The sequence below is a fragment of the Procambarus clarkii genome, chromosome 84 (assembly GCF_040958095.1).
Source record: "Procambarus clarkii isolate CNS0578487 chromosome 84, FALCON_Pclarkii_2.0, whole genome shotgun sequence".
Taxonomy (NCBI): Eukaryota; Metazoa; Arthropoda; class Malacostraca; order Decapoda; family Cambaridae; genus Procambarus; species Procambarus clarkii.
Window position 1 is genome coordinate 17,048,950 of NC_091233.1, and position 18,894 is coordinate 17,067,843.

The 18,894-nt window shown below is 55.2% G+C and overlaps 1 protein-coding gene across 1 annotated transcript in view; it reads left to right on the forward strand.

Moving 5' to 3' along the window:
• The window catches only part of LOC138358592 (SUMO-interacting motif-containing protein 1-like), a 16,532-nt gene extending 3,952 nt beyond the window's left edge, over nt 1-12,580 (forward strand). Inside the window, exons 2-3 of the mRNA XM_069316660.1 lie at nt 9,026-10,987; nt 11,094-12,580. Of these exons, the coding sequence (XP_069172761.1) occupies nt 9,026-10,987; nt 11,094-12,580 (3,449 nt within the window). The remainder of the gene's footprint in view (nt 1-9,025; nt 10,988-11,093) is intronic.
• The last annotated feature ends 6,314 nt before the right edge of the window (nt 12,581-18,894 follow it).

Genomic DNA, 18,894 nt, shown 5'->3' on the forward strand with positions numbered 1-18,894 from the left:
ACCCCAAGCCACCCAACCTAACCTATCTAACCCTAAGCTACACACCTAACCTATCTAAACCCAAGCCACCCACCTAGCCTATCTAACCCCAAGCCACCCACCTAGCCTATCTTACCCCAAGCCACCCACCTAACCTATCTAACCCCAAGCTACACACCTAACCTATCTAACCCCAAGCCACCCACCTAACCTATCTAACCCCAAGCCACCCACCTAGCCTATCTAAACCCAAGCCACCCACCTAGCCTATCTAACCCCAAGCCACCCACCTAACCTATCTAACCCCAAGCTACACACCTAACCTATCTAAACCCAAGCCACCCACCTAACCTATCTAAACCCAAGCCACCCACCTAACCTATCTAACCCCAAGCTACCCACCTAGCCTATCTAACCCCAAGCTACCCACCTAGCCTATCTAACCCCAAGCCACCCACCTAGCCTATCTAACCCCAAGCTACACACCTAACCTATCTAACCCCAAGCCACCCACCTAACCTATCTAACCCCAAGCTACACACCTAACCTATCTAACCCCAAGCCACCCACCTAGCCTATCTAACCCCAAGCCACCCACCTAGCCTATCTAACCCCAAGCCACCCACCTAACCTATCTAACCCCAAGCCACCCACCTAGCCTATCTAACCCCAAGCCACCCACCTAGCCTATCTAACCCCAAGCCACCCACCTAACCTATCTAAACCCAAGCCACCCACCTAGCCTATCTAACCCCAAGCCACCCACCTAACCTATCTAACCTCAAGCCACGCACCTCACCTATCTAAACCCAAGCCACCCACCTAACCTATCTAAACCCAAGCCACCTACCTAACCTATCTAAACCCAAGCCACCCACCTAGCCTATCTAACCCCAAGCCACCTACCTAACCTATCTAAACCCAAGCCACCCACCTAACCTATCTAAACCCAAGCCACCCACCTAACCTATCTAAACCCAAGCCACCCACCTAACCTATCTAAACCCAAGCCACCCACCTAACCTATCTAAACCCAAGCCACCCACCTAACCTATCTAAACCCAAGCCACCCACCTAACCTATCTAAACCCAAGCCACCCACCTAACCTATCTAAACCCAAGCCACCCACCTAACCTATCTAACCCCAAGCCACCCACCTAACCTATCTAACCTCAAGCCACCCACCTAACCTATCTAAACCCAAGCCACCCACCAAACCTATCTAAACCCAAGCCACCCACCTAGCCTATCTAACCCCAAGCCACCCACCTAACCTATCTAAACCCAAGCCACCCACCTAACCTATCTAACCCCAAGCCACCCACCTCACTTATCTAACCCCAAGCCACCCACCTAACCTATCTAAACCCAAGCCACCCACCTAACCTATCTAACCCAAGTATAGAAAAGGAGGATTATTGTGAGCTCCAACTTCTCATAACACGTTGAATTTGCTACGTTGGTTATCATAAGATAGCGGAATAAAGAGTTAGTTGAGAGGGCTCAAGTAATTCGGTGTTGTGGCTGTTACGAACCCTCCTTCACGAGGGCGTAGGAGGAGGATGCCCGGCTGTGATCTCACCCAAAGCGGTTCATAGAGCAAGTGAACGCTTGCTGATGACTGCGCCACGTGAGCGCCAGGGAGCTCAAAGTATTGTGGTGTATGTGTGAGCGCCTGAGAGCTCTTACCTCTGCGCCAAAAGAGCTCCTCCTCCTCCTCCTCCCTCAGGCGCTCCACAAAGCATCTTTTGTCTGGCCGAACTTCCTTGAAGACAACTTTTCGTCGCTACCCTAAAATTTCTTTCCCTGAGGGGAATTCCAGCAGGCAGACACCTTTCTCAGACTTCCCCTTCCTACGTCCCCTCAGCCTCCCCCTTCCTACGTCCCCTCAGCCTTCCCCTTCCTACGTCCCCTCAGCCTTCCCCTTCCTACGTCCCCTCAGCCTTCCCCTTCCTACGTCCCCTCAGCCTCCCCCTTCCTACGTCCCCTCAGCCTTCCCCTTCCTACGTCCCCTCAGCCTTCCCCTTCCTACGTCCCCTCAGCCTCCCCCTTCCTACGTCCCCTCAGCCTCCCCCTTCCCTACGTCCCCTCAGCCTTCCCCCTTCCTACGTCCCCTCAGCCTCCCCCTTCCTACGTCCCCTCAGCCTTCCCCCTTCCTACGTCCCCTCAGCCTCCCCCTTCCTACGTCCCCTCAGCCTTCCCCTTCCTACGTCCCCTCAGCCTCCCCCTTCCTACGTCCCCTCAGCCTTCCCCTTCCTACGTCCCCTCAGCCTTCCCCTTCCTACGTCCCCTCAGCCTTCCCCTTCCTACGTCCCCTCAGCCTCCCCCTTCCTACGTCCCCTCAGCCTTCCCCTTCCTACGTCCCCTCAGCCTCCCCCTTCCTACGTCCCCTCAGCCTTCCCCTTCCTTCGTCCCCTCAGCCTTCCCCTTCCTACGTCCCCTCAGCCTTCCCCTTCCTACGTCCCCTCAGCCTACCCCTTCCTACGTCCCCTCAGCCTTCCCCTTCCTACGTCCCCTCAGCCTTCCCCTTCCTACGTCCCCTCAGCCTACCCCTTCCTACGTCCCCTCAGCCTCCCCCTTCCTACGTCCCCTCAGCCTTCCCCTTCCTACGTCCCCTCAGCCTTCCCCTTCCTACGTCCCCTCAGCCTTCCCCTTCCTACGTCCCCTCAGCCTACCCCTTCCTACGTCCCCTCAGCCTTCCCCTTCCTACGTCCCCTCAGCCTTCCCCTTCCTACGTCCCCTCAGCCTACCCCTTCCTACGTCCCCTCAGCCTTCCCCTTCCTACGTCCCCTCAGCCTCCCCCTTCCTACGTCCCCTCAGCCTTCCCCTTCCTACGTCCCCTCAGCCTTCCCCTTCCTACGTCCCCTCAGCCTCCCCCTTCCTACGTCCCCTCAGCCTTCCCCTTCCTACGTCCCCTCAGCCTTCCCCTTCCTACGTCCCCTCAGCTTCCCCCTTCCTACGTCCCCTCAGCCTTCCCCTTCCTACGTCCCCTCAGCCTTCCCCTTCCTACGTCCCCTCAGCCTTCCCCTTCCTACGTCCCCTCAGCCTTCCCCTTCCTACGTCCCCTCAGCCTCCCCCTTCCTACGTCCCCTCAGCCTTCCCCTTCCTACGTCCCCTCAGCCTTCCCCTTCCTACGTCCCCTCAGCCTTCCCCTTCCTACGTCCCCTCAGCCTTCCCCTTCCTACGTCCCCTCAGCCTTCCCCTTCCTACGTCCCCTCAGCCTTCCCCTTCCTACGTCCCCTCAGCCTTCCCCTTCCTACGTCCCCTCAGCCTTCCCCTTCCCCCCCTAATCCTACCCCTAACCCCCCCCCCCACCTCACAACACCCCCTCCCCCCTGTCCACCACACATACAGTGTTGCATCGAAGCTAACATGATAAATACACAAGTGTCAATCACTGCTCAAACGCTTCTTCCAAAGAGGTGGATAAAGGTGTTGACAATGCAGCAGGTGTTCCCTCTCTGGGTCGCGACATTGAGGCGCTGCCGCCAGTAAATATATTCTACCGCAGTGGGCTAAACAGTGGTCGCTGCTGAATGCCAAATACAAATTCATGGTTTCTAAATTGGTCTTGTACCCACGAGATCAGTGGTTCATGCTAATCACTGCGCTACTGCCTAATTAAGTAGACAATAATTGGCGGTAGAAATGTGCGAAGTTGGGTTTGGGGTCGAGCTGTCGTGGGGGGGGGGGAGGGGGTGTCAGGAGTGAATGTATGTTGTTGGGTGATGTATTCTGTAATCTGGCGGTGATGGGGTACTGCATCTGGCGGTGATGGGGTACTGTATCCGGTGATGGGGTCCTGTATCTAGCGGTGATGGGGTACTGTATCTGGTGGTGATGAGGTACTGCATCTGGCGGTGATGGGGTACTGTATGTGGTGGTGATGGGGTGCTGTATCTAGCGGTGATGGGGTACTGTATCTGGCGGTGATGGGGTACTGTATCTGGCGGTGATGGGGTACTGTATCTGGCGGTGATGGGGTACTGTATCTGGCGGTGATGGGGTACTGTATCTGGCGGTGATGGGGTACTGTATCTGGTGGTGATGGGGACCTGTATCTGGCGGTGATGGGGTACTGTATCTGGCGGTGATGGGGTACTGTATGTGGTGGTGATGGGGTACTGTATCTGGCAGTGATGGGGTACTGTATCTGGCAGTGATGGGGTACTGTATCTGGCGGTGATGGGGTACTGTATCTGGCGGTGATGGGGTACCGTATCTGGTGGTGATGGGGTACTGTATCTGGTGGTGATGGGGACCTGTATCTGGTGGTGATGGGGTACTGTATGTGGTGGTGATGGGGACCTGTATCTGGTGGTGATGGGGTACTGTATCTGGCGGTGATGGGGTACTGTATCTGGCGGTGATGGGGTACTGTATCTGGCGGTGATGGGGTACTGTATCTAGCGGTGATGGGGTACTGTATGTGGCGGTGATGGGGTACTGTATCTGGCGGTGATGGGGACCTGTATCTGGCGGTGATGGGGTACTGTATCTGGCAGTGATGGGGTACTGTATCTGGCGGTGATGGGGACCTGTATCTGGCAGTGATGGGGACCTGTATCTGGCGGTGATGGGGTACTGTTTCTGGCAGTGATGGGGTACTGTATCTGGCAGTGATGGGGTACAGTATCTGGCGGTGATGGGGTACTGTATCTGGTGGTGATGGGGTACTGTATCTGGCAGTGATGGGGTACTGTATCTGGCGATGATGGGGACCTGTATCTGGCGGTGATGGGGTCCTGTATCTGGCGGTGATGGGGACCTGTATCTGGCGGTGATGGGGTCATGTATCTGGCGGTGATGGGGTCCTGTATCTGGCAGTGATGGGGACCTGTATCTGGCGGTGATGGGGACCTGTATCTGGCGGTGATGGGGTCTTGTATCTGGCGGTGATGGGGTCCTGTATCTGGCAGTGATGGGGTCCTGTATCTGGCAGTGATGGGGTACTGTATCTGGCAGTGATGGGGTACTGTATCTGGTGGTAATGGGGTCCTGTATCTGGCGGTGATGGGGACCTGTATCTGGCGGTGATGGGGTACTGTATCTGGCAGTGATGGGGTACTGTATCTGGCGGTGATGGGGTACTGCATCTGGTGGTGATGGGGTACTGTATCTGGCGGTGATGGGGTACTGTATCTGGCGGTGATGGGGTACTGTATCTGGCGGTGATGGGGTACTGTATCTGGCGGTGATGGGGTACTGTATCTGGCAGTGATGGGCTACTGTATCTGGCGGTGATGGGGTACTGTATCTGGCGGTGTTGGGGTACTGTATCTAGCGGTGATGGGGTACAGTATCTGGTGGTGATGGGGTACTGTATCTGGTGGTGATGGGGACCTGTATCTGGTGGTGATGGGGTACTGTATCTGGCGGTGATGGGGTACTGTATCTGGCGGTGATGGGGTACTGTATCTGGCGGTGATGGGGTACTGTATCTGGCGGTGATGGGGTACTGTATCTGGCGGTGATGGGGTACTGTATCTAGCGGTGATGGGGTACTGTATCTGGCAGTGATGGGGTACTGTATCTGGCGGTGATGGGGACCTGTATCTGGCAGTGATGGGGACCTGTATCTGGCGGTGATGGGGTACTGTATCTGGCAGTGATGGGGTACTGTATCTGGCAGTGATGGGGTACTGTATCTGGCGGTGATGGGGTACTGTATCTGGCGGTGATGGGGTACCGTATCTGGTGGTGATGGGGTACTGTATCTGGTGGTGATGGGGACCTGTATCTGGTGGTGATGGGGTACTGTATGTGGTGGTGATGGGGACCTGTATCTGGTGGTGATGGGGTACTGTATCTGGCGGTGATGGGGTACTGTATCTGGCGGTGATGGGGTACTGTATCTGGCGGTGATGGGGTACTGTATCTAGCGGTGATGGGGTACTGTATGTGGCGGTGATGGGATACTGTATCTGGCGGTGATGGGGACCTGTATCTGGCGGTGATGGGGTACTGTATCTGGCAGTGATGGGGTACTGTATCTGGCGGTGATGGGGACCTGTATCTGGCAGTGATGGGGACCTGTATCTGGCGGTGATGGGGTACTGTATCTGGCAGTGATGGGGTACTGTATCTGGTGGTGATGGGGTACTGTATCTGGCAGTGATGGGGTACTGTATCTGGCGATGATGGGGACCTGTATCTGGCGGTGATGGGGTCCTGTATCTGGCGGTGATGGGGACCTGTATCTGGCGGTGATGGGGTCATGTATCTGGCGGTGATGGGGTCCTGTATCTGGCAGTGATGGGGACCTGTATCTGGCGGTGATGGGGACCTGTATCTGGCGGTGATGGGGTCTTGTATCTGGCGGTGATGGGGTCCTGTATCTGGCAGTGATGGGGTCCTGTATCTGGCAGTGATGGGGTACTGTATCTGGCAGTGATGGGGTACTGTATCTGGTGGTAATGGGGTCCTGTATCTGGCGGTGATGGGGACCTGTATCTGGCGGTGATGGGGTACTGTATCTGGCAGTGATGGGGTACTGTATCTGGCGGTGATGGGGTACTGTATCTGGCGGTGATGGGGTACTGTATCTGGCGGTGATGAGGTACTGTATCTGGCGGTGATGGGGTACTGTATCTGGCAGTGATGGGCTACTGTATCTGGCAGTGATGGGGTCCTGTATCTGGCAGTGATGGGGTACTGTATCTGGCAGTGATGGGGTCCTGTATCTGGTGGTGATGGGGTACTGTATCTGGCAGTGATGGGGTACTGTATCTGGCGGTGATGGGGTCCTGTATCTGGCGGTGATGGGGTCCTGTATCTGGCAGTGATGGGGTACTGTATCTGGCGGTGATGGGGTCTTGTATCTGGCAGTGATGGGGTACTGTATCTGGCAGTGATGGGGTACTGTATCTGGTGGTGATGGGGTACTGTATCTGGCGGTGATGGGGTACTGTATCTGGCAGTGATGGGGTACTGTATCTGGCAGTGATGAAGTACTGTATCTGGCGGTGATGGGGTACTGTATCTGGCAGTGATGGGGTACTGTATCTGGCGGTGATGGGGTCCTGTATCTGGCGGTGATGGGGTACTGTATCTGGCAGTGATGGGGTACTGTATCTGGCAGTGATGGGGTACTGTATCTGGTGGTGATGGGGTCCTGTATCTGGCGGTGATGGGGTCCTGTATCTGGCGGTGATGGGGTCCTGTATCTGGCGGTGATGGGGTCCTGTATCTGGCAGTGATGCGGTCCTGTATCTGGCGGTGATGGGGTACTGTATGTGGTGGTGATGGGGTACTGTATCTGGCAGTGATGGGGTACTGTATCTGGCAGTGATGGGGTACTGTATCTGGCGGTGATGGGGTACTGTATCTGGCAGTGATGGGGTACTGTATCTGGCGGTGATGGGGTACTGTATCTGGCGGTGATGGGGTACTGTATCTGGCGGTGATGGGGTACTGTATCTGGCAGTGATGGGGTACTGTATCTGGCAGTGATGGGGTACTGTATCTGGTGGTGATGGGGTCCTGTATCTAGCGGTGATGGGGTACTGTATCTGGTGGTGATGGGGTCCTGTATCTGGTGGTGATGGGGTCCTGTATCTAGCGGTGATGGGGTCCTGTATCTACCGGTGATGGGGTACTGTATCTGGCAGTGATGGGGTACTGTATCTGGCGGTGATGGGGTCCTGTATCTGGCGGTGATGGGGTACTGTATCTGGCAGTGATGGGGTACTGCATCTGGCAGTGATGGGGTACTGTATCTGGTGGTGATGGGGTCCTGTATCTGCGGTGATGGGGTACTGTATCTGGCGGTGATGGGGTCCTGTATCTGGCGGTGATAGGGTCCTGTATCTGGCAGTGATGCGGTCCTGTATCTGGCGGTGATGGGGTACTGTATGTGGTGGTGATGGGGTACTGTATCTGGCAGTGATGGGTTACTGTATCTGGCAGTGATGGGGTACTGTATCTGGCGGTGATGGGGTACTGTATCTGGCAGTGATGGGGTACTGTATCTGGCGGTGATGGGGTACTGTATGTGGTGGTGATGGGGTACTGTATCTGATGGTGATGGGGTCCTGTATCTGGTGGTGATGGGGTACTGTATCTGGTGGTGATGGGGTACTGTATCTGGTGGTGATGGGGTACTGTATCTGGTGGTGATTGGGTCCTGTATCTGGTGGTGATGGGGTACTGTATCTGGTGGTGATTGGGTCCTGTATCTGGTGGTGATGGGGTACTGTATCTGGTGGTGATGGGGTACTGTATCTGGTGGTGATGGGGTCCTGTATCTGACAGTGATGGGGTACTGTATCTGACAGTGATGGGGTACTGTATCTGGCGGTGATGGGGTCCTGTATCTAGCGGTGATGGGGTCCTGTATCTGGCGGTGATGGGGTACTGTATCTGGCAGTGATGGGGTCCTATATCTCTCAATGATGGGGTCCTCACTTGAAGTTCATGGAAACTTCATGAAATGAACTTCAAGAAACTTGAAGTTCATTTCATGAACTTCATGAAATGAACTTTTCCATGAACTTCAAGAAACTTTAAGTTCATGGAACTCTTCTGTGCTTCACTGAGAAGTATTTAAGCAACCTAACCTTCCAGGATGTCTAAAGCAATCATCAAGACAAGAACTATGAAGTACGTGCGACTGAGGAGAGACAGACAGAGACAGACGGACAGGAAGAGGGAAAGACAGAAACGAAGAGAGACAGGGAGAGAGACAAAGCGAGAGGAAAAACCAGTTCTGTGATCAACAGTTCACTCCCAGCTGATGGTCTCAATATCTCTTAAAAACTTTATGTTCAGGGAGGTGTTGGGAGGCGGGACTGCCTTGACGAGACTCTGGCACGCCGCCTCCCTCCAAGACGCCACAGACACCCTCCAAGACGCCACAGACACCCTCCAAGACGCCCAGACACCCTCCAAGGCGTCGCAGACACCCTCCAAGACGCCACAGACATCCTCCAAGACGCCACAGACACCCTCCAAGACGCCACAGACACCCTCCAAGACGCCCAGACACCCTCCAAGGCGTCGCAGACACCCTCCAAGACGCCACAGACATCCTCTAAGACGCCACAGACACCCTCCAAGACGCCACAGACACCCTCCAAGACGCCGCAGACACCCTCCAAGACGCCACAGACACCCTCCAAGACGCCACAGACACCCTCCAAGACGCCGCAGACACCCTCCAAGACGCTGCAGACACCCTCCAAGGCGCCGCAGACTCGCTCCAAGACGCCACAGACACCCTCCAAGACGCCACAGACACCCTTCAAGACGCCACAGACACCCTCCAAGACGCCGCAGACACCCTTCAAGACGCCACAGACACCCTCCAAGACGCCGCAGACACCCTTCAAGACGCGGCAGACACCCTCCAAGACGCCACAGACACCCTCCAAGACGCCGCAGACACCCTCCAAGACGCCACAGACACCCTTCAAGACGCCGCAGACACCCTTCAAGACGCCCCAGACACCCTCCAAGAAGCCCAGACACCCTTCAAGACGCCGCAGACACCCTCCAAGACGCCACAGACACCCTCCAAGACGCCACAGAGACCCTCCAAAACGCCACAGACACCCTCCAAGACGCCACAGACACCCTCCAAGACGCCGCAGACACCCTTCAAGACGCGGCAGACACCCTCCAAGACGCCACAGACACCCTCCAAGACGCCGCAGACACCCTCCAAGACGCCACAGACACCCTTCAAGACGCCGCAGACACCCTTCAAGACGCCCCAGACACCCTCCAAGAAGCCCAGACACCCTTCAAGACGCCGCAGACACCCTCCAAGACGCCACAGACACCCTCCAAGACGCCACAGAGACCCTCCAAAACGCCACAGACACCCTCCAAGACGCCACAGACACCCTCCAAGACGCCACAGACACCCTCCAAGACGCCACAGACACCCTCCAAGACGCCACAGACACCCTCCAAGACGCCACAGACACCCTCCAAGACGCCGCAGACACCCTCCAAGACGCCACAGACACCCTTCAAGACGCCACAGACACCCTTCAAGACGCCCCAGACACCCTCCAAGATCCCACAGACACCCTCCAAGGCGCCACAGACACCCTCCAAGACGCCGCAGACACCCTCCAAGACGCCACAGACACCCTCCAAGACGCCACAGACACCCTCCTAGACGCCGCAGACACCCCTCCAAGACGCCGCAGACACCCTCCAAGACGCCACAGGCACCCTCCAAGGCGCCGCAGACACCCTCCAAGACGCCGCAGACACCCTCCAAGGCGCCGCAGACACCCTCCAAGACGCCGCAGACACCCTCCAAGACGCCGCAGACACCCTTCAAGACGCCCCAGACACCCTCCAAGAAGCCCAGACACCCTTCAAGACGCCGCAGACACCCTCCAAGACGCCACAGACACCCTCCAAGACGCCACAGAGACCCTCCAAACGCCACAGACACCCTCCAAGACGCCACAGACACCCTCCAAGACGCCACAGACACCCTCCAAGACGCCACAGACACCCTCCAAGACGCCACAGACACCCTCCAAGACGCCGCAGACACCCTCCAAGACGCCACAGACACCCTTCAAGACGCCACAGACACCCTTCAAGACGCCCCAGACACCCTCCAAGACGCCACAGACACCCTCCAAGGCGCCACAGACACCCTCCAAGACGCCGCAGACACCCTCCAAGACGCCACAGACACCCTCCAAGACGCCACAGACACCCTCCTAGACGCCACAGACACCCTTCAAGACGCCGCAGACACCTTTCAAGACGCCACAGACACCCTTCAAGACGCCGCAGACACCCTCCAAGACGCCGCAGACACCCTCCAAGACGTCGCAGACTCGCTCCAAGACGCCACAGACATCCTCCAAGACGCCGCAGACACCCTCCAAGACGCCACAGACACCCTCCAAGACGCCGCAGACACCCTCCAAGACGCCACAGACACCCTTCAAGACGCCACAGACACCCTTCAAGACGCCCCAGACACCCTCCAAGACGCCACAGACACCCTCCAAGACGCCACAGACACCCTCCAAGGCGCCACAGACACCCTCCAAGACGCCGCAGACACCCTCCAAGACGCCACAGACACCCTCCAAGACGCCACAGACACCCTCCTAGACGCCGCAGACACCCCTCCAAGACGCCGCAGACACCCTCCAAGACGCCACAGGCACCCTCCAAGGCGCCGCAGACACCCTCCAAGACGCCGAAGACACCCTCCAAGGCGCCGCAGACACCCTCCAAGACGCCGCAGACACCCTCCAAGGCGCCGCAGACACCCTCCAAGGCGCAGCAGACACCCTCCAAGACGCCGCAGACACCCTCCAAGGCGCCGCAGACACCCTCCAAGACGCCGCAGACACCCTCCAAGGCGCCGCAGACACCCTCCAAGGCGCCGCAGAGACCCTCCAAGACGCCGCAGACACCCTCCAAGGCGCCGCAGACACCCTCCAAGACGCTGCAGACACCCTCCAAGGCGCCGCAGACTCGCTCCAAGACGCCACAGACATCCTCCAAGACGCCGCAGACACCCTCCAAGACGCCGCAGACACCCTCCAAGGCGCCGCAGACACCCTCCAAGACGCCGCAGACACCCTCCAAGGCGCCGCAGACACCCTTCAAGACGCCGCAGACACCCTCCAAGGCGCCGCAGACACCCTCCAAGACGCCACAGACACCCTTCAAGACGCCCCAGACACCCTCCAAGACGCCGCAGACACCCTCCACGACGCTGCAGACACCCTCCAAGACGCCGCAGACACCCTCCAAGACGCCGCAGACACCCTCCAAGACGCCGCAGACACCCTCCAAGACGCCGCAGACACCCTCCAAGACGCCGCAGACACCCTCCAAGACGCCGCAGACACCCTTCAAGACGCCGCAGACACCTTTCAAGACGCCACAGATACCCTTCAAGACGCCGCAGACACCCTCCAAGACGCCGCAGACACCCTCCAAGACGCCGCAGACTCGCTCCAAGACGCCACAGACATCCTCCAAGACGCCGCAGACACCCTCCAAGACGCCGCAGACACTCTCCAAGACGCCGCAGACACCCTTCAAGACGCCACAGACACCCTTCAAGACGCCGCAGACACCTTTCAAGACGCCACAGACACCCTTCAAGACGCCGCAGACACCCTCCAAGACGCCGCAGACACCCTCCAAGACGTCGCAGACTCGCTCCAAGACGCCACAGACATCCTCCAAGACGCCGCAGACACCCTCCAAGACGCCACAGACACCCTTCAAGACGCCGCAGACACCCTTCAAGACGCCCCAGACACCCTCCAAGAAGCCCAGACACCCTTCAAGACGCCGCAGACACCCTCCAAGACGCCACAGACACCCTCCAAGACGCCACAGAGACCCTCCAAAACGCCACAGACACCCTCCAAGACGCCACAGACACCCTCCAAGACGCCACAGACACCCTCCAAGACGCCACAGACACCCTCCAAGACGCCACAGACACCCTCCAAGACGCCGCAGACACCCTCCAAGACGCCACAGACTCCCTCCAAGACGCCACAGACACCCTTCAAGACGCCCCAGACACCCTCCAAGACGCCACAGACACCCTCCAAGGCGCCACAGACACCCTCCAAGACGCCGCAGACACCCTAAAACAGAGTCGTGGTCGTTCCAGGTCGTCCATTCGTATACGACGCGTTCCAGGATTTCATCTCCATCTCAGAGGTTGTTCCAGGTGTCTTAGCGGTGGCCGTCACTCCGAGAATAAAATACACTTGCTATCTTGCTCTGAAATATACTTGCTATCGTGGTATGGATGTCATGCAATAAAGTGCACTTGCCCGGGAACAAGGCCACTGTTGTGGGTTGCATCTTCGATAGGTCAGTAGTTGGCCTAGGCAAGTGCAGGCTTCCTGTCCCGGGCAACAGGAATTAACTTGCGGTCAAAACCGCCTCGGCTGTTTCCTCAAGTCCACCTTTTGATGCCCTCTTGTGATGCCCTCTTGTGATGCCCTCTTGTGATGCCCTCTTGTGATGCCCTCTTGTGATGCCCTCTTGTGATGCCCTCTTGTGATGCCCTCTTGTGATGCCCTCTTGTGATGCCCTCTTGTGATGCCCTCTTGTGATGCCCTCTTGTGATGCCCTCTTGTGATGCCCTCTTGTGATGCCCACTTGTGATGCCCTCTTGTGATGCCCTCTTGTGATGCCCTCTTGTGATGCCCTCTTGTGATGCCCTCTTGTGATGCCCTCTTGTGATGCCCTCTTGTGATGCCCTCTTGTGATGCCCTCTTGTGATGCCCTCTTGTGATGCCCTCTTGTGATGCCCTCTTGTGATGCCCACTTGTGATGCCCTCTTGTGATGCCCTCTTGTGATGCCCTCTTGTGATGCCCTCTTGTGATGCCCTCTTGTGATGCCCTCTTGTGATGCCCTCTTGTGATGCCCTCTTGTGATGCCCTCTTGTGATGCCCTCTTGTGATGCCCTCTTGTGATGCCCTCTTGTGATGCCCACTGTTAAATGTCGTGTTCTCAGACTCACAAATATCTCACACAACACGACAAAGTACAGAGCTCATATGTGAATTCTGATGTATGACTGAAATATGTTTATTCTTCCGTGGTTACTACTGAATTTTGAGCCAATGGAAGCTACCGGATGGGGAGCCGGTCGGCCGAGCGGACAGCACGCTGGACTTGTGATCCTGTGGTCCTGGGTTCAACCCCAGGCGCCGGCGAGAAACAATGGCCAGAGTTTCTTTCACCCTATGCCCCTGTTACCTAGCAGTAAAATAGGTACCTGGGTGTTAGTCAGCTGTCACGGGCTGCTTCCTGGGGGTGGAGGCCTGGTCTAGGACCGGGCCGCGGGGACACTAAAGCCCCGAAATCATCTCAAGATACCATCTGACACAGTTGTCTCAGCTTAGCTAACCATCATTACAGCAATGCCATGGTACTGCTAGACATTCTCACACAGTGCTTAGCTGTTTTCTCTTCCCTGTTTAGGTGGAAAGAGGAATGATGCAACGATTATCATTGCAGGGATTATCACCATGGATGACGCTAAGACTGGTTATCTTGAGATGATTTCGGGGCTTTTTAGTGTCCCCGCGGCTCGGTCCTCGACCAGGCCTCCACCCCCAGGAAGCAGCCCGTGACAGCTGACTAACACCCAGGTACCTATTTTACTGCTAGGTAACAGGGGCATAGGGTGAAAGAAACTCTGCCCATTGTTTCTCGCCGGCGCCTGGGATCGAACCCAGGACCACAGGATCACAAATCCAGCGTGCTGTCCGCTCGGCCGACCGGCTCCCCCCCCCCCCCCTCTGGTGGACCATCTCTCTCTCGGTGAAACTAACATGAGGCGAAAAACACGCGTCTAACTCCTATCAAAAGCTTAAATACGTAACACTTAACAGGGCAGCCAGAGGCTTAGGGCCCGTGTAAGATAATCCCTTCTTTGATTTGGAGATCTAAGATGATTTGGAAAATCCTCATCATCTCACCTCAGTAGTAATGAGTCATTACCTCCAGCCTCATCACGAGAGGCTCATAATGTCATTATCTGTTCTGAAGGGCATTCGCTATTCCTAATTAAGCGCACAGTGTGACTCCCCTTCGCTTTACTCTCCTCTTTATGGGTCCATTTATCTTGTCCTCCTTCCCTCCCTTGTGTCTCTCACCTCTGTGTATGATGCACTCCATCCTGGCCCCCTACCGGTCCATCCTGGCCCCCTTCCGGGCCATCCTGAACCACTACCGGTCCATCCTGGCCCCCTTCCGGTCCATCCTGGCCCCCTTCCGGTCCATCCTGGCCCCCTTCCGGGCCATCCTGAACCACTACCGGTCCATCCTGGCCCCCTTCCGGGCCATCCTGAACCACTACCGGTCCATCCTGGCCCCCTTCCGGTCCATCCTGGCCCCCTTCCGGTCCATCCTGGCCCCCTACCGGTCCATCCTGGCCCCCTTCCGGTCCATCCTGAACCACTACCGGTCCATCCTGGCCCCCTTCCGGTCCATCCTGGCCCTCTTCCGGTCCATCCAGGACCCCTTTCCGGTCCATCCTGGCCCACTTCCGGGTCATCCTGAACCACTACCGGTCCATCCTGGCCCCCTTCCGGTCCATCCTGGACCCCTACCGGTCCATCCTGGCCCCCTTCCGGTCCATCCTGGTGTCCCCCGGACACTGGAGGCGATGGAGCCACACGAAACCTTTTCTTACTTTCGACAGAATTAAATAATATTTCCATTTTCTCTCTTGTGACCGGCAACTGTGTTTAATGATCCTCTCGAGCACTTTATTTATTTATTTATTTACTTATTTATTTAATTATTTATTTATTTATTTATTTATTTATTTATTTATTTATTTATTTATGCATATACAAGAAGGTACATTGGGATTGTGAGGATACATAGTATGGTAATTATAATTATAATTATAATCTTGTAAGGCCACTAGTACGCGCAGCGTTCCGGGCAGTCGACCCCAAAGTTGACCCCAAAGTTGACCCCAAAGTTGACCCCAAAGTTGACCCCAATGGTTCCAGTTCATACGAAGGGGGCTCCATCTCCGGGTCCACTGATGAGGGTTTATGGGGGTAGTTAGTGGGGTTGTTGATGGGTTGTGGGGCTTTCCTTTCACACCTTCTGGGAGAGAATTAGCTGATCAAGATGTGTGATCATGCTGGTGGACGGTTGACGGGGCTGCGGTTGTGGAATGGGTGTAGTGGAAGTGAGGACGGATAGTGGTGAAGTGTAGTGGAAGGGGAACGTACTGGTCGTTCCCTCTTCCCATATTAATCTCACAAGAACGTGAGAAATGTTAAGTACTCATGGGAGTGTTTCACGATGCAGTTTAGAAAGGCTCAATAGGATTATCTGCGACATTCATAAAGAATATAACAGGTTAATACTCTCTAAATCTAAATCAGCTCATTTTCAAAGTTAGCGCGATTAGCTGATTATTATCCTTATCTTTCAAATGGGTAAACACTTTATTTTAAAGTTATACATTAAATAAAGATTTTATGTAGTCAGTCGACTTTATTTTTTGATTATATTCATTGTGTCAATATGTTTTCTGGGCATTTCTAAGAGCGAGGGAATTTTTTGTTGTATATGAGGCTTAGCTGGAGTTACTGTAGATATATGTAGATATATGTAGATATATGTACAACGTATGCTTTGTCATGGGAAGTAAATAATCAACTTCCTCTCTTCCTTCTTCTCTCTCTTTCTCTCTCTCCCATCTCTCTCTCCCTCTCCCTCTCCCCCTCTCTCCCCCCCTCTCTCTCTTCCTCTCTCTCTCCCTCTCTCTCTCCCCCCTCTCTCTCTCCCTCTCTCTCTTTCTCTCTCTCTTTCTCTCTCTCTCCCTCTCTCTCTCCCCCCCTCTCTCTCTCTTGAAATCGGAACACTGTAGTCAATACGGTGGAGTCAGCCATGTGTGTGTGTGGACATGAGAGTGATTGACAGGACCCGGGGAAGGTCCGCTACCTGGCTCAATATTAATTATCACAGTGACCTGTCCCTCCATCCCCAGGTACTGTGCCATCACAGTGACCTGTCCCTCCATCCCCAGGTACTGTGCCATCACAGTGACCTGTCCCTCCATCCCCAGGTACTGTGCCGTCCCAGTGACCTGTCCCTCCATCCCCAGGTACTGTGCCATCACAGTGACCTGTCCCTCCATCCCCAGGTACTGTGCCATCACAGTGACCTGTCCCTCCATCCCCAGGTACTGTGCCCTCACAGTGACCTGTTCCTCCATCCCCAGGTACTGTGCCATCACAGTGACCTGTCCCTCCATCCCCAGGTACTGTGCCATCACAGTGACCTGTCCCTCCATCCCCAGGTACTGTGCCATCACAGTGACCTGTCCCTCCATCCCCAGGTACTGTGCCCTCACAGTGACCTGTTCCTCCATCCCCAGGTACTGTGCCATCACAGTGACCTGTCCCTCCATCCCCAGGTACTGTGCCATCACAGTGACCTGTCCCTCCATCCCCAGGTACTGTGCCATCACAGTGACCTGTCCCTCCATCCCCAGGTACTGTGCCCTCACAGTGACCTGTCACAGTGAGTGAGAGACAGAAAGACGGGTAAGAAATGTACACAAGAAGAGTTTAACAGTACAATCATGAGGACAGACACAGGTTAAACACCAGGGTAAGCTCTTGACTAAGCTTACCAGGATAAGCTCTTGGCTAAGCTTACCAGGATAAGCTCTTGGCTAAGCTTACCAGGATAAGCTCTTGGCTAAGCTTACCAGGATAAGCTCTTGGCTAAGCTTACCAGGATAAGCTCTTGGCTAAGCTTACCAGGATAAGCTCTTGGCTAAGCTTACCAGGATAAGCTCTTGGCTAAGCTTACCAGGATAAGCTCTTGGCTAAGCTTACCAGGATAAGCTCTTGGCTAAGCTTACCAGGATAAGCTCTTGGCTAAGCTTACCAGGATAAGCTCTTGACTAAGCTTACCAGGATAAGCTCTTGGCTAAGCTTACCAGGATAAGCTCTTGGCTAAGCTTACCAGGATTTAAGGCTCTAGTCTGTCTCCCAACCACAGGACCAATCAGACAGTTGACAGGACAAGGGTTGAAGACGTAGACACACTCAACACCTGTGTCTCAACACCTGTGTCTCAACACCTGTGTCTCAACACCTGTGTCTCAACACCTGTCTCTCAACACCTGTCTCTCAACACCTGTCTCTCAACACCTGTCTCTCAACACCTGTCTCTCAACACCTGTCTCTCAACACCTGTCTCAAGGGACGGAAGAAAACACGTGTCAATGTACAGCAACAGGAGGAGGTTGTTTCTACGTTGTCTCCTCGTCTTTAGGCTTAACTTATTTACACTTCTTCTTGCTTGGGGAGGAAAGACTCCTAGCCTCCTAGTACACTAGCCTCCTAGTACACTAGCCTCCTAGTACACTAGCCTCCTAGTACACTAGCCTCCTAGTACACTAGCCTCCTAGTACACTAGCCTCCTAGTACACTAACCTCCTAGTACACTAGCCTCCTAGTACACTAGCCTCCTAGTACACTAGCCTCCTAGTACACTAGCCTCCTAGTACACTAGCCTCCTAGTACACTAGCCTCCTAGTACACTAGCCTCCTAGTACACTAACCTCCTAGTACACTAACCTCCTAGTACACTAGCCTCCTAGTACACTAGCCTCCTAATACACTAGCCTCCTAGTACACTAGCCTTCTAGTACACTAGCCTCCTGGCTTCTAGCCTCCTAGTACACTAGCATCCTAGTACACTAGCCTCCTAGTACACTAGCCTCCTAGTACACTAGCCTCCTAGTACACTAGCCTCCTAATACACTAGCCTCCTAGTACACTAGCCTCCTAGTACACTAGCCTCCTAGTACACTAGCCTCCTAGTACACTAGCCTCCTAGTACACTAGCCTCCTAGTACACTAGCCTCCTAGTACACTAGCCTCCTAGTACACTAGCCTCCTAGTACACTAGCCTCCTAGTACACTAGCCTCCTGGCTTCTAGCCTCCTAGTACACTAGCCTCCTAGTACACTAGCCTCCTGGCTTCTAGCCTCCTAGTACACTAGCCTCCTAATACACTAGCCTCCTAGTACATTAACCTCCTAGTACACTAACCTCCTAGTACACTAGCCTCCTAGTACACTAGCCTCCTAGTACACTAGCCTCCTAGTACACTAGCCTCCTAGTACACTAGCCTCCTAGTACACTAGCCTCCTGGCTTCTAGCCTCCTAGTACACTAGCATCCTAGTACACTAGCCTCCTAGTACACTAGCCTTCTAGTACACTAGCCTCCTGGCTCCTAGCCTCCTAGTACACTAGCCTCCTGGCTCCTAGCCTCCTAGTACACTAGCCTCCTGGCTCCTAGCCTCCTAGTACACTAGCCTCCTAGTACACTAGCCTCCTAGTACACTAGCCTCCTAGTACACTAGCATCCTAGTACACTAGCCTCCTAGTACACTAGCCT